This window comes from Notothenia rossii (genome assembly GCF_949606895.1).
Source record: "Notothenia rossii genome assembly, chromosome: 7".
Lineage (NCBI taxonomy): Eukaryota > Metazoa > Chordata > Actinopteri > Perciformes > Nototheniidae > Notothenia > Notothenia rossii.
In genome coordinates, this window is record NC_136905.1 from 29753747 (window position 1) to 29770821 (window position 17075).

The following is a 17075-nucleotide window of genomic DNA, read 5'->3' on the forward strand; positions in this document are numbered from 1 at the left end:
AAAGAAGAGCCTTTAACTGTCTCTTTCCACTGAGCTGTTTAACAGTTGTCTTGATAACGCAGCATCCGTCTCTCTGCTCTTGTGCCAGCAGTCATTTGCTTTCTGTGTGGGATAGAGAACTACATTCAAACTTGGAGACAGTTTCAATCTGTCTTTCTTTCTTATTCTAGGAAATGTACACATATCAGTTAATTTAGAACACTGTAGTTTATATCTTCAATATGATTACACATACCTATAACCTAATCAGCAAGGTGATGCTTAGAATCTGTTTTGACTGTTCGCCCTACAGTTACAGTATGAAAGGGTTTTGTAGCTCACATAATGTGAATGTCTTATTACTGGCAGAGAAGACTAGTGTAAACATTTACTTGCTGGAGATCCATCCTGTGTTTATTTTAAAACTACATGCACCACCCAACACTTACATCATGCAAGGCTGATAAGGAGTGTGTAGCCAGCATTGCATATTATTTTTCCTCACTTCTTTTATTGTCCAAACCAAATTCAATGGGAGAAATTAAATGGTGTAAAACCTGACATTTACCCTTTTCCAGGAATCGTGACAAAAAGGCTACCATGTTAAATATCTGAAATGCCAAACCATATCCCATTCCCTAACTTTTTTACCATGTCTGAAAATGAGTGCCTTTTTTCCACAAAGAAAATGGAAAGAAAAATTCACCCCTTTACCTCCCAAATGTGAAATGAAATAAATAATGACAGATGGCTGAGAAAGAGTCTAATGCTCCACGTGGCAATGATAAAAATAGAGTTTTTACACTAAAGTGTGAGGCTACGATGGTGTGAAGGGAGCAGAGAAGCTGAAATAAAATAGAGCCATAAAGAGATTCTGTGTATACTGACAGCAGCTGATGGGACATTGTTTGATAGTGGTAAACTGTGGTATGCTCAATTCAAAGGATTCCTACTGAGAACTGCTAATTATTGGACCACAATGATCTTATAAAACTATAGTCATTAATGTCAACTTGGTCTTTGATGAAATGCTGGATTAATAATGACACAGTTCAATAGACTTCCAGTGCATGAACTGTTACACCACTAGAGATACTGCTCGTGTTGCTGCTCAATGTCTCAGTTTAAACAGCCATAGTCAAGGAATCAAATCTTCTCCCATTTCAACCTTTGTCCATACAGTACCTTTAAAAAAAGAACCTCATCTGACCCAAAAAACATAACTTTTAAACTATCTTGAATCTACAGTATGGTGTCATGTTTGAAATATGGTGTTAAATGTTGCCTTTCCCCATATCTGTCCAGAATTGACTGTGCAGGGATCCTGAAGCTGCGTAATTCGGACATTGAGCTTCGTAAAGGTGAAACAGACATCGGACGTAAAAACACACGGGTGAAACTGGTGTTTCGAGTGCACATCAACCAGCCCAACGGCAGGACATTGTCGCTACAGGCTTCCTCAAACGCCATTGAATGCTGTAAGTGTACATAAATAAACTTGCATTTCACTGGCATGCCTTTTCCCTTGGCTTCCCGCTTTTGGAAAAAAATTGGCATCTATTGTGGTAATCCAATAAAATGAGCTTCTATTTTATTACCTGCTGGAGCAAACTAGGGGTTTGCAGTCAATGAGCTTTATATGATCAAAGCAATTTGCCAAGGCAATAGATGCATTGTACTTGATGCCAGACACACGTGTTATCTATCTCACTTCGTATTTTATGACTGAATGCACAAGTTATTGTGGTAAGACCTCTCCATTAGCACAGGTTCCATAGAGGTCATTTGCCAGCCATACTTTTGGCACGGTTGAATGAGCGCTTTGAAAGAAATCTTTGTTTCTTTGTCATTCATTTGTGTATGTAGGTGTGATGTTATTTGCACCCAAGGAAGCCAATTAAAGTTAGATGGTGAGAAGGAGCTGGCATTATAGTTTATGGGTTAGGGTAAGGTTCTAAAGGGGATGTTAATCTGTGTTTGTTCATCATAACAGAGTTGTATTCACTGTTACTAGATTTATTTAGTTGTTTAGTGAAATCCTTTTTTTAACAATAATGCAATGGGATGAAAAATTAAATAAGAGTAGTTCCGATGCCATTTTTTCCTTTCCGTTATCTAATCATTTTAACTTGCATCTTGGCAGATATCGAGTATTGACCGGAAACCAGTGCGTTAAAAACAGATGTCCGTTCTATGTTGGGATTTTGCTGTGTTAAATATCGGATCTGTGCAGAGACTCTTTCCTTGGCATTAATATAATCCAGCATTTAAGGCTGTATCAACTGCTTTTCCGATACTGGTAACCAGACGACTCACTAAAATATACAGTTGCAGAATGTGACAATAAATATATGTGATTCTGTCTGTGAATCTGATCACAAAATCCCAAAGGCCGAAGGTGCCTAGGTCGCCCGATTTATAGAAAGCAGAGACAGGTGGTTGGCGGCAGGCTTCTTGATGGAAAATAATGACTAAGAAACAGATCATGAAGATATTTTTTTTATCAGACGTGCGTTTTAAAAAACATTTAAAGAGCAGCTGTTGGCTGAAAACCTCTTAGCTAGGGGTCATGAAATCATCATAATAAAGTTGATAAGACTGTTTCCATAACAAAGAACTGCTGTTTCACTGGCTTTGTGCCGGGCGTGTGCTTCTCAGGGTGAATGGAGATCAGGCAGTGACTTTATGTGTGTGTGTTCCCCTCCAACAGCCCAGCGCTCGGCTCAGGAGCTTCCCTTGGTTGAGAAGCAGAGCGTGGAGAGTTACCCAGCCACCGGCGGCAAAATGATGCTCCTGAGTGGCCTCAACTTCCTCCCTGACTCCAAGGTGGTGTTCGTAGAGAAGGCCCAGGGTAAGCTGCCAACACCAAGTCGTGTTTACTGCCTCTCAATTTCCACTCTTAATATCTCTTTGAAATGTCTCTTTCCCTCTCTGCCTCTGTCACGTTTCCTCAGTCTCTCCTCCCGTCAAAATACAGCAGGCCCTGCCAGAGAGCCACATGTGGTGCGCATTAAGCCACTATATTTTTAACCAAAGCGTATTTACATTTGCTGAAGTTTCCATTGCCTGTTCAGTGGTGCTCGCCACAAGTAAAGGAATGAATCACAACCAGGGCATGTGCAACGTCTTTTTCTCTCACTTTCCCTCTCTCCCTCCCTGACTCCCATGCTTTGACATTTAACCCTCTCACTTACTTTCATTTCTGTAGCTCCCTCTTTCAACGCTTCTTCTGGATACTCACCCCGGCTGCATGTCACTGACTCTCGGTTAAGAGGCTATGTCGTTAATTTTTGTCCATCCGTTTCCTTCCCGTGTGGGAGGGAGCAACGCTCAAAACACTACTGATCAAGTTTGCAAGTGAATGATCATTTCCTTGATTGCTCCCACTGAATCTAAGCAAAGGTCAAGCACAGTGATACCCTTGTGTCTGTTGAAAAATAAGGATGATGAGCAAAAACTAAAGAAGGATTAGGGAGGTATCTCTGCAAGTGTCCACCAATTGAGTAATTATAGATTCCATAATTTATGATGAACCTTTCTCATCATCTGCACTTTTCTCCCCTACTAGACCAAGGCCATTGGATAACGAACTACTAAATCCATTGCCTGAATCAGTACAACATTCCTTAAATCACGTGGATCTGATTGTTGCTTAATTTTCCCCATATTTTTTTTTATTCTGATACTTTAAAAAAGAAGACAAGCTATGAAATGATTTTACTGCCTTGTCTTCTTACCTTGCCGCACCCTGTGAGAGTACTCCTAAGTGCCTCAGGGTTAAGATATAGGTACAGATGGGGTCAGGGGAGGTGGATGAACTTGGTCAAATGGGGTCTCCCTCCTCCTGGCTTTACTTAGTCATGGAAGGGGGATCCCCTGGAGAGGAAAACACACACACACACACACACACACACACACACACACACAGACACACAGACACACACACACACACACACACACACACACACACACACACACACACACACACACACACACACACACACACACACACACACACACACACACACACACACACAGACCTTGGCCGCTCTGCTCCCTGCTATTTGAGACTCATGACCCCTTCCAGGTTGTGTTACTCTTTTTACTCCCCCTCTTTCTCTTCCTCTTCCTTTAATTCTCTAATTTCACTCCCTCATCCTTTATTCTTCTTACCTCTATCCTCAATACCCGTTAAAGACATTAGCCGGTTTGGAGCTCTGCGCTAGCGGGATCCCCTCACTCGTGCCTGCTATGGACATTTCAGTGGTTTGTTTTTCAACTCTGTGTCGAAAAGGGGAGAGGGAGAAATCGAAAGAGATGTTGTCTGTCTGCTACTCAGTAGGCTTTTATGTAAACTTTAATGACCCACTACTTCCAGGGTCTCCTAAGTCGAAAAGTCCATTACAGACGAATGAACACACATGCACACACAGGAACACATACATCACTCACTAAAGGTAACTATCTTTGAGCAAGCATTAGTGTGGAAAAGTACTCGTGTCCTAAATATACTACTAAATGTTGTTTTTGGGAATCTTATTCAAAGAATCCCGCTGTTTCAGGAAGGCTACCAGACTTCAAATCTGTCTGATTGTTGATTTAAAAAGACCAAACTGCAATGGGGGAAAAAAAGAAACCAATACAATTATAATTATATTACAGATTTATTCTATAACTTAGGTTTTATTTCACTCTGAAAAAGTTCATGACTGCACCCATGAAATACAGAGCAATGCACCACAATAATTACTAGTCACAGACATGTGCTTATACATGGCTTATACACACAGTGGCACACACAGACAAGCTCTTTGTACAGTACAACACCAATCACTGCTTTTGCCACAGTGGTGACAGCACATTAATGTTACTGCCATCAAGGCCGGGACGGCTGCTCATTTTCCAAAATTGACTCCAATAAACACCTTCCAGAAAGTTCCACAAATCATAAGGAGCAACAGACAGTTTTTGAGTGTCCAAATCCAACTTGTGTTAATGATTATACGTACGTTACCATCATCCAAGTTGAGTCAGAGGGAAATCACACACAGCACCAAAGCATATTAGACCAAATGAGACAGCCATAAATCATAGATTCATGTATTTCTTTAACTGTTAACACTCAAGGATGATGCTGCTATTAGCAAAAACATTCCCGGATGTCTATTTTGGAAATGTCTGCTTTGAAAACAACAAAAGCAGATGTCAATTAATTACCGGACTCTTAAATTATGGGTGACATTAACATATGAGGGTTTCTCCAAATAACAATTTATTCTGAAGGAACACCAAAAACATCCATTAGCTCTTGGCAAATCAGTGACTCTACTCTGTTACCACTTCAATGTAAACATTTTAATCCGGGCATACACTGTCTGATTTGATTTTGGAGCCACACAACACATTTAGAGTCAGACTGGATACCAGCCTTGATGGGCGTTGTCCCCGTTACAGTGGACAGGGGAGACCGAGGACTTGTATAATGATATGTTCGTTGTGAAGCACTTTGGCAAACCCTCTGTTTTTAAAATGTGCTATAGAAATAAAGTGGATTGGATTGTTCAGGTCATCTGCTCCTGACCAGTTGAATGAACTTCTCAGGCCCTCTCAAAGTTAAAGCGGAGTCATGATCCGATATTGCAAGTTCTCACTGTTCCCCATTAGTTAACAAGGTATATGTAGCTAGCTTACCTCCAGTTCTCTAAGCAAAATGGAAAAATCATACAGCCTATGTATTCCAAGGCAACTGTAGTAGCACGTATGTTCTTGGCAAAAATGATTGTTAGAATTATTGTAAACCTTATTGGTACCATCAAAGACCATTGCCACTAAACATCTCTACCTTCTTTCAAATACATATTTGTATCCTATCCACTATATTACTTTACATATAGTGTTAGAACTAAAACTGTGGCTGGACAATTGAGAAGTTTAAGCACTTAAATATTGTGCTTTGGCTTTACATCACAGAGGATAAATTGGTGCAATAGGAGTTTGGGCTTATACTGTATGGTTTCAGAAATATTTCCTCTATTAAAATGTATGTCTTACTCTAATTGAAAATAGGTTCTATAGATTTTCAAGACATAAAATAATAAATAAATAGACAAGTTATAAACTTTGCTACATTAAAAAGTATGGATATGTGACAAGAGTTCTAAATGTTGTTATCTCTCGATAGGAAATTACTTAAATGCGAGACCGTTAAAAAACCTCTATGTACCATATTTTCCCTTTGTGTTCTGCTGTCACTTTAAACTTCCTTTCTTTCACTCTGTGTTGTTTTGATTGTCTGTCTGCCCCCCATGAGATGTCCTTAGTATCAAATGAGCAGAGCTCATAGCTGTTGCCACAGTGGGAGAACTTAATGCGCCTTGAAAAATAATTACTTCTGCTTTTCAAATGCCAGGTCTGTCCCCACTGCTCCACTTCATCACCCACAGGATAACTGATGCAAACTGTGTGCATCCACCGCGTGTGTGTTTGTTGTTGTGTACTGTATGTGTGCGCGCAGCGTCCCTGTTAGCCTGCGGGCCTGTTTGCGTTGTTCAGTAGGAAGTGTTTTCAGTGAGTCATCCGCGAGGGATTCCCTGTGGAGGGGTGAGACGGAAAAGACGAGACCCTTAGAGGGTAGGGAGAGGAAGAGGGGAGGAAGAGGAGGCAAAAAAGACAGGCCTTCCTTAGAAATCCTGTGACATCGGAGGATAAAAATGATCATATGCTGACCTGATATTGACTCTTCAGTGAATAATAATAATAATAATTCAGGGTCAACTTCTACATTTCCCAACAAATAGTTTTATGTTTACGTGACTTTTATCGACATGTTTAATCGTTCAATGTATTAGTTATCATTATTATAACTGCTTCACCTTGTTTTTAGCTCATCACAGACCACACATGCAGAGAAACAACAGTGGCTAGATAATGATAGACTTGAAAAACCCACAACCAGAAGTCCACTTTTTCTCCTGCTGTAATGTAAACATTATTTTCAATGGTAATTATTGTTGACATGTATTTTTAATACGCCTTATCAGTTTTTTTCCTCTGCAGTTGAGAATTGTACCTTTCACATTGCCGCAAAGTAGGCATTTATGAAGCTTTCCATCTTCTTTTGCTTAGTTTCGCTTGATTTGTATTATATTATGTGTTGAGGTTGTGTCAGTGTTTTGCCTAAACCGCTCTTTTGGCACTTGAGTGAGAAGACATACCTGGCGCACCTTGTGCAGCGTGTGTTCTGGCTTGCCCTAACCCTTTCCATGGATGGAATGAGTGCTACAGGCAGGGAAAACAGACGGACAGACAACCAGAGAGAAGGAGAGAGAGCTGGGGAAAGCCTACACTCTGACTCAGAGGGGAGGTAACGGAATTCCCTGGTGGGCTGGATAGTTTTTACATCTGGTCGGATTGGAGCATTGCCTGGAGCTCGGCAGCACCACACATGCCTGGGATGCAGCAGGGAGAAGCCTGGTCTTCTCCACCTCTGCTTCAGGCTGGTCCAGCTCCACAAGTCCACAACAATACCTCTAGGCTGTCTCTCTTGTCATGTGCTGTCTCTCTTGTCATGTGGAAACTCCTCTGCAACAGGCACACATATTTGGATTTGGGTTCTTAATCATTCGAGAGACGCAGGCCTTATAGAATGTGATCCGTAGTGTTAGAGTTTTTTCTGTTGAGTCTTTGTTGAACACTTCTACCCTGGGCAAGTCTAAACACCAGACAAATCGGTCGATGTATTGTACTTCTAGCGGTATGTCTAGACTGCCCTTTGGCTTAAGGCTAGGATAACCTGCATAATCTTGGCTCATATGAAGGCACATGGCAGTGTAAAGTCAGCCTCCACCCCTGCTCCAGGCATGTGGTGAGAGAAGAGTGAGTTATGCTTTCTAATTAGGATGGCATTCTGCACCACAATCATTGATTATGTTTAATAATTGTAGTTCAAGGAGGAGCCCTATGACAGATCTGCAGGGACTTAACCTCCGATGCTTCTTTGCCATTCCACCTGAAACATACAATCACTCGTCAAAAGCTGTCCCTTAGGGTAAAAGGTATACCTATCTTGTCCTGGTATAGTTTCAGAAATGGAACATAACGTTTGTCTCTCAAACCCAATGTTTCTGACTTATTAAAGCCCATTCCTTTCATGTTGTAAAGTTTTATCAGCAACAGGCCAGTGCATACTTTTTGAAATACCTCTGCTTTTGGCATGTCTTAACATCAAAAGGTATCATAACTGAATGATGTCTAGATTGTCTTGTGGCCTCCACAATTATTTTAACGTGTCTGAAACATGACTCATATGTGGTTCAAATCCCTCTTACATTCTGTCAGTAGTGGGGTTTGTAAGTTAGGATCCTGCAGTGACCTTCCCTGGGCTCACCATAGAGAGCAACCAACCTCTATATCTTCCACCTGAACCCAAATATTATACAATTGTAAAAGTCTGGATGACCTTCCAGCCATCCCCTCAGTCTTTAGATCCTTTTCAGACTAAATACCACACAGCTGGAGTCTTGACAAAAGGATCATATCTGTCTCTGTTGGCCGCTATCCTCCTCAGCCTGCACCCACAGGTCAAGTCAGCTCACGTTGTTCCTGTTTTACACCAAGAATAACTCACTTCCTGACTATAAAACCATCACAAATCTACTGTCAGGTCATAATTTATACAGAAGCCTCTCAATCTGAAGCAGACTCGCATTTCTCCAATTTCACCACTCCTCAGTTTGGCAGAGGTCAGGTGCTTTAGAGGGAGAGCAGCTGCCCCTCAGGGAGAAGTCATGGGGGAACCCCTTTTGGCCTTTTGGCTTGGCTTCTCATTGGACACCAAGTTATTTGCTGTGAAATTACTGAAGCATTTAAAGTGTGGCTAGTAAAAGAAGAACTGCACTAAAATGGAAAATATTCGTCAAAAATGTTAAGCAAAAATTGCCAGAAAATCATCTACTGGAAAAGAGGCATTGCTGCAAAATATGTCTGGGTTGTTTCACAAGACAACATCCACAATTAGGCATGTGAATCATATTTTCCATCCTTAAGATATTTTCTTTTTGGTCAGTGGAAGTTGCTGTGCACAACACAACATTTTTAAGGAAAAAAAAATCACCTGCAAGCCAAAACCTGCAAGGTCATGATAAGGACAGGGATGCCATTACTCAGCTATCCATTGCTTTGTACACAAGGACCCATCTCTTCATCTCTACTATTACCCAAACTTCCTGAAAATATGACGAATGATAGGATTTATTATTGCAACAACACTGTTGCTGTGCTTTGTGTGGTGTAACGAATTGAAGAAGACTCCAAGAAGCCTCACCCTCAATGTCTTCTAATTCTCTGATGAATGATTGTGTTGTCCTGGTTGTCTTTTGACGGGGCGTTGTGGATATCATTTGTACAAGGGAGTCATACAGAGCAATGGGCAGATGCTTGGTTTACCTTTTAAACTCAAAGCCTAAATATAAGTTGCCCATTTGTGTTTGTGCTTCCATTCATTTTTCTCTTTAAATATGACTGGATTATGGATCCAGATTGATCTGAAAACAGCTCCAATACCAACTATTATTTTGTGATTCCCTCTCATGTCATTCAATTTTTAGACCAGAACAAAGCAAGAGGATACTGTGGCTGCGTGTGTGCCTGCGTCTGCATCTGCTTGCGTGCATTTTGCGTGGGTGGAGGGTGCGTGAAGGAGGAGGTGTTGTCGGGAACAGAAGCTTTTTGCAGATGTTGCAGGGAAGACGGGGTGAATGGAAAGTTCTGCGGTTATCAGTCGTACAGCGCTCTCTGACTCGCAAAGGTATGCTACATGTGGGCCCTGCCAATTCAGTCTCCCTTGCACATTTGCTATGTCTAGTGGAGTAATCTTTGAAAAGTTTGGAGGAGCAAAGTGACAGAGAGATACAGAAGGTGAGAGAAAAGATCAAGGAAGGAAGAAAAGTTTGAAAAACATGTTTACTCGTGGAGGCTGGGATTGACGTCGTAGTCTAAGGTTTCCCACTTGGAGTGTCTCCCAGAGCGGAGGCGGGTGAGATTCCCTCTTGGTTCCCCTAGACGTAACATGAGGAACGCTCATCTCTGTTTGTCTCTGTCTTTCTCTGACCTTCTCCCGGTCTGTGCTCACTCTAATTGCCCTTCCTTTTTCTGAGCATATTGTGAGCCTCATTCTTTTGGGCATCTCAATCCACCATACATGGCAGTCCTATAGGACCCCTTCTTCTATTCCCTCGGTCATCATCTCCATTACAGCGAGGCACATTTCTCCATATGCAACTCTTATTTCCCCCCAAGTTCAAATAGAAAAACCCTTATCTGATCTGTTCACCGTCTGTTTTTCTCTTTCCTCGATTTTTAATATGGCCATTTTGGAAAGAGATATCTACTGATGTTCACTCCCTGAATAATAAAGCTGACCACCCGCCCCCACTACCACAGCTCACCAATAATAAACCAACCATAGCTGGGATCCTATATTCTTTTACTTCACTGCCTGATGTAAAAAACATGCTAGACTTCTGCTATCAGTTATTTGGAAACTGAGTCTGATTATCTTATCTGATGGCTTCCTGTCCCAGAAGCAAGTTCAGCGTTTCAGCAGTGGATTCTATCCATGAAGCCACAGCTGGTGCTTACCCCAGCTAACATAAAGTAGCTGTGCCACAGTGCCCATGCTATTGCATCACATGGTGTGTCACTGACACAAAGAGTGTTCTGTGTCACTTCTATTTCTGACAGCTCTAATGAGTCATTGGTTCTTAAGGGAAAAAAAGAAACAAAATGGCACTGTGGTTGGTGCTGATTGCCCTAGCAGAGCCCAGAGAGTCTGTGTGCTAAGGTGTGGCATGAAATCACAGAAGAAAAAATACAAAGAATGTGAGCTGAGCTTCTGCAGGCTCCCAACAGCTGCAGTAGCTCACAGACCTTTTTAGTGCATGGCAGCAAGGGAAACCTCCGACCTTACCACAACAAGATGGAGATGAGAAGAAAGGAAACCCAAGCAAAAGCTGCAGTTTTTCTAAGGGGTATTATTTCACAGATCAAAGTTACAAAGTAAGAGAGAAGAAAAGGAGTTTAAAAAAAAGTTGCTCATCAAATATTTAATGAAGGGACAAAAAATAGTGGCACATTCAATGGTGATAGACACCGAAGAGGAGAGATCCCACTTAAGAAGTTAAAGAGAGACACACTTTTTATTTATGTTACACACCTCCGGTCCTTCATAATAAGTGTGTGTAAAAGGTCATAGAACAGTGACCAATAGCTATCACTATTGTCCAAAACCTAAAATGACCCAATTGGCTAGTGCTACAGTACAATACATTATACGTAATATGAAAAGGGGTGCCACATTTCTAACACGTCTTTAAGCTGTTGACCAATCACAACAGAGCTGGCCGACTAACCAGTCGTAGCAGACTTGGCTTTTGTTTTGGACAGAGGTGCTGCAGCAAGGGAAGTTTCAGAAAAAAATAAGCCTTTTCTGACCATAAAAGCAAGTCACAGTGGAGGCACAAAATACTAATATGAACCTATATATTATCCTATTATGTCCCCTTTAACTGAAGACCCAAACCATAATCTGTTCTTAAACCTAACAATATTCTAATCTTCATTCTAAGGGGAATATCTGAAAACTAACAATTTGTAAGATATTTTTCCAGACGTTGTGTGCGAATTGTTGCAGCATTAACATAAATGCCAGAGCACACATCTCTTCCACATTACATTAGGTAAATCTCCATGTAAAGCCCTTGTTGTTTGTATAATACTTAATATTCCATTTAATTCTTTTTCCAATAGATGGGCATCATCTGTGGGAGACAGAAGCCAAAGTTGACAAGGACTCCGTCAAAAATGTAAGTGCACCTCACCAAAGTGACTCATTGGAAATGCTTCTTCAATACCACCCTCCCTTGACACTTTCTCTGTCTGTCTCCTCCTCATCTGTCCCCTGCAATGATGTAACCTTGGTTGAGGCGTTACAAGTTGCAAAATAGACAATGATGATTAGCTCATGCAATCCTGAATGGAATTTTCACAAAATGTCCGTACCCTAACGGAGTAAACACGGACTGTCATATTGTTTTTGCATTCAACACGCTCGAATACATGCACATTGAGGACAAATAAAAGCATGAACCCACACACACTCATGCCACAGTCTCTCCAGCATAGCCAGACTATTAGTTCACAGCAAAGTGTTGAATTGGACTTTAACACCTCGTCTGTGCCCGCGATCATGCAGCCAAGGACGGATTACACCCTGTGCTTTTACCTGCTGCTTTTCATGAGACGAGTAATGAGAAAATAAACCAACCAGCCACAGATTCAGATTGTGTTAATATAAAACTGAGTGAAAGGGAGTCTCCAAGAGAGGGAATGAAGCGAATGTTGTTCTACGTGTCACAGAAAGCCGCTTGTGTTCTGGAGTTAATTAAGACTTGACTGAGGTTCGTTAGGCCTGCTCTCGGGGCGGAGAGTTGAGCACAAGGTCTCCGAAAATCTGTTTGCTTGTGCGTGATGACAGTATGTTTTGAATTGCCGATGCCTTTCATCAGCGTCTCGTCCTCCCCCCCACTTCCCCCGTTTTTGTGTAAACTAACCAAGGCAATTTACACTTGCATGGAGTCTAAAATTAACAACACGCATGTAAACGGTGCAACTTGAGGCTGTTTTTCTCCTTGTTGTTGCTGTTATTTGACTCAGGTAAATGACTTGGTTGCATCAGGAGGGTAAATATGGAGTCTAATGTCTAATTGGCCTGTAGGGCTGGTTGATGTGCTATGGCTGGAGTCCCAGATGCTGGAAAATTAGCGGGCGTGCAAGGCTTAGCTGGGGGTTGTTGGGAGGCGAGGTCGATGATATAAAAATATGCATGTTTATTTATAAATCTAACATACAAGTAGGCAACGACAGCAAGACAGCCCTGGCCTTCATCATCATCAGTCGCCACTAGACTACACTAAAGTGCTCCAGACCGCCCGCCCAACAGTGTTTTTATTGCCGTCCAGAGCGTGCTAACTTTCATTGGATAGGATGGAGAGGGAAAAGCCATGTGCACATGCACACACTTAACACACTCAATCAGCCACCTGCATGTGTCGTCATGCATGTGGAGGGCAGACGAGGGTGGAGGACGCAGGCCCCCCACCTCCACCGCTCCCTTACTGCTCCGTTTATCCACAACCTTCTTCTGTCAAAGACCCGTGAATGACAGCCATCCTAGGAATTAGACACAAGAAACTCAGGTTCCCTTGTCAGAAAGCAAGCAGTCGAAAGTTCAGATACGTCCAGACTTGCCAAGGTCTGGCTTAGAGGGGAGGAGGGGGAAAGGCGAGCCTCTCCACAGGGACGCGTGGCTGTGCAAACAAATAAGCCGGCTACCTCTCTCCTCTCTGTAAAGGGACAAAGGTAAAGCCCTGGGGTTTTCCTCATAGAAAAACATGGGCACTGGACCAACCTCATGGGCTCTACTACTCCGTCTACACAGTCCAGACAAGCTCATTTAGACTAGTCCTAGCCGAGCCTCTTGGAAACAGTACCCTAAATGAAGGCTAGCTGTAAAATAAACATAGCTGTTGATTAATAGGCTACAGGAAGTGCTAGTACAAACTTACATTTGCTGTAAGAGTTCCATGAAATCAGATGAGTAAATACAACTAATTACTTGATGATGGTATCAGCTGCTGTATTATCTCATAAAGAGGAAATGTCATATTGCATCTTATTTATATTTTAGAATTCTCTTGTTGTGGAGATCCCGCCGTACAGGAACCAGAGAATATCCAGCCCGGTGCAGGTCGACTTCTACGTCTGCAACGGCAAGAGGAAGAGGAGCCAGTGCCAGACCTTCACCTTCCTGCCTCCAAACGGTAATCATCATAAATATTTTCCCCTTCTTTTTTGGTGACACTCAAAGACATTTTCACCAGCTGCACATTCTGCATTCATCTCATAGAATATTTCTCCAGGTCTTGACATCCATCCACTATAGTATACCCCAGCTGTCAACATGCCATGTGAAATTTGCGGCCAGTTTTTGGTCTGTGTTTCTGACTTGATGCCCTGGCACCTCTTGGCCGTAGACTGTGAGTGAGAGCAGAAGATGTGAGGAGTGTTTATTCTGTAGTGAGAGTGCGTTCCCCAGCGATGAGGTGTACCTGCTGAGTGACAGAGCCTCCGAGCGCTGTTGATGAAGAGAAGTCAATCCCCCGGCGACCTGACTTTCACACTCCACCTCACACAATGCCCTCCTGGTGCACCAACACACAAATACACATCCATGCGCGCACACACACATGCATCTACCAGGCAGTGCTTTGCCCTGTCATTCATGTATCAACCTGAAAAACCCAGGACTACCTCTCTCTGTGTTTATCATGTGTCCCTGGCTTCAGTGTGTATAGATGGCTTTCACATTGGAATTTGAAGAATGTATTGCAGAGAGTTAAGAGAAGAGCTCAGCCACACAATAACAGTGTGAGCTATGGACTTTTCACAATGGGTGCAGGCATAATATCAGCGTTAGTATCACTTTCACTATCCAGATGGATTACTCTTATATTTATCTATGTGTATTCAGATATAATTAACTTCAGCAAACCAACATTTTCCATTAATGTGCCAGTCCTTTGCTGTTGGCCGTTGAGCAGGTTCACTGATATATTAGATCAAAACAATGGTATCTTGTATTCATCGATCGGTGTCTGATGGGTCTAATGCTGTTGGGAGAGCATGGATTGTGTTTTAAGTCTTCAGCTGTTAATACGATGTGACATTTGGATTATCAGCAGATGTATTTATTGCCACAGGAGATAAGTGATTGGGATTTTGGATGAAGCCATGAGACAAAGAAAAGCAAGACCCTATTTGGAGATGCCTGATTATATGATGGGTTCATTCTGGGTTACTGAACCAGTGCACAGCAGACACAGTGTGTCCTTATAAAGCCGATCCATTTCATAAACTGTACTTCCACGGGGAAAGAGAGACAGGGTGATGTGGAGGCTTATCGGTCTCCGCTATGCATCTCTAAGTCATTTCCCAGAGCATAAAGATAGCTCTAATTAAAAGATGACTTGTTTTGTTCTCTCTTTGTTGCCAAGTAAACCACAAGTACAGTGTGGACCACACAAGCAGGGCCGATATCTTCGTAAAGGAGCATAATTAACTCACAAGTGTTACCACCAAAGAGACCACATATCATAAACTATTGAGTTCTATTTTGAGATTTACCAAGCTTTTGAAGGCACACATTAAAATATACGACAACAATTTCCCTAAAAACAAATATTGTGTATTTAAATCAAATATTTGTATATTACAACAGTGCTGGATAACAGCTGAGGCAGTACTGCCATGATCGCAGAAATAAACTCTGTAAATCTATGTGGGCAGCATAGCCTTTACAGTCACAAGCAAAGATTAAATGTGCAGCACTATTGACATGTGCTATGTACTTTCAATGTGATTTGAACGTTGTTTGAATAATAATGTATCACTCTACAGTTGTTTTTGTTTATGTCATCAGGATTGCAGAAAATTTACTTTTCATGAAACTTGGTGTAAGGATGGGGCTAATAAAGGCCCATTTTGGAGTGGTCCCGAATCAAAGGATGGATATAGTCATTATTGTTCACTTTTGTTTATATTGTAAGATAGGGCATTGGGCCATCGCTCTCCAAATTCCCTAGTTGTAAATATAATTTTGTAAAGGCAAATTTCAGTTTCCAAGGTGTTTTAAAAAAGCAATATTCAGAGCTCTCTGATTCAAATTACATTCACAAAGAAGACTGTATAGGTTATAATTAGTGTACACAGACCCTGATGATGATGGTATTACATTCATGGTGTCAATACAGCAACAAAGAATGAGGAAATCCTAGTTAGGCTGTTTGCTTTTGAGGGTTTCTGTGTGTGTGTGTGTGTGTGTGTGTGTGTTTGTGTGTGTGTGTGTGTGTGTGTGTGTGTGTGTGTGTGTGTGTGTGTGTGTGTGTGTGTGTGTGTGTGTGTGTGTGTGTGTGTGTGTGTGTGTGTGTGTGTGTGTGTGTGTGTGTGTGTGTGTGTGTGTGGGGGGGGGGGGGGGGGGGGGTCTGGGGGGGTGTGGGTGTGTGTACAGAGAAACAACACTGTGGCCAGGTACTCGGGGTGGGCTGCTGAGGACACCCACACACACACACACATAAACACACACTGTTGTCAACACTTTTTTTTCGCCTGCTTGTATGAAAATACTCTTCCGGCCCACTGTCCCACTTCAAGCACAGTTGTGGTCACTGACGTTGTTTAGAGAGAACATTTCTTTCACACTCTGGTGTCTGCTCGTCTATAAAAGACAAACCCAACCCTTTAAATAGCCTGACTTGTTTGAAACAGCGGAAGGATGAAGCAAACACTCTGGGACACAGATGCTAGTGAAAACCACCTTTATTTTCCATTCAGGTCCTGTGGCCTTCTTGTTATTCTTTAATGCAAATGCAATTGGCACGTAATGCGGCTGAACAACAATGCCGAGTATTACTATACTGCAGTATCCCTCAGCTCTAAAAAGAATATTATTTCAATAGTTAGTGTATTGTTTTAGACATGTAAACTGATTCTAATCTCTCAAGGCCTCACCCTGCCTCCAATGTTAAAATATAAAATGTTATCAGATGCAGTCTGTAGTGCTGTCAAAGCTGCATCTGCTGTCTCTTACTAGCTAACATAGAAAGATAAGCCTTAGTGATCTTATGTAGGTGTAATATAGACCTGTTGAAACATTGCCATTGTGATGACCCAACAGAATTGTAGCCTGTCAGAAATAAACTCTGAAATGTGTCACTAGGACTTTACAATAAATCTGATAGCACAAATATATTTATGAGCAAAGCACTTGGGCGTGAGCAAAATATTCTGACCTTTATCTTTCCAGAAAGGGTAATCAATATGTTTAATTACATTATTGAAAAATGTTTTAATACATACATACATATAATATTTTAAAAGTATAGGTAAGGGTTCACAATTTGAAATTCCAAGCAGGCGGATTGTCTCCACGCGGCTCACAACATTGTGGCGCTCACATGTTTGAGCTGGCGGCTAACAATGCT

General features: G+C 41.8%; 2 protein-coding genes across 2 annotated transcripts in view; one reads left to right on the forward strand and one right to left on the reverse strand.

The window, feature by feature from the left end:
- The window catches only part of LOC307047616 (uncharacterized protein), a 309906-nt gene that overhangs the window by 221452 nt on the left and 71379 nt on the right, over positions 1 to 17075 (reverse strand). The window lies entirely within an intron of this gene.
- LOC307046550 (nuclear factor of activated T-cells, cytoplasmic 1-like) overlaps positions 1 to 17075 on the forward strand; it is a 64827-nt gene that overhangs the window by 17401 nt on the left and 30351 nt on the right. Inside the window, exons 5-8 of the mRNA XM_079692945.1 lie at positions 1285 to 1457; positions 2690 to 2830; positions 11785 to 11840; positions 13724 to 13856. Of these exons, the coding sequence (XP_079549071.1) occupies positions 1285 to 1457; positions 2690 to 2830; positions 11785 to 11840; positions 13724 to 13856 (503 nt within the window). The remainder of the gene's footprint in view (positions 1 to 1284; positions 1458 to 2689; positions 2831 to 11784; positions 11841 to 13723; positions 13857 to 17075) is intronic.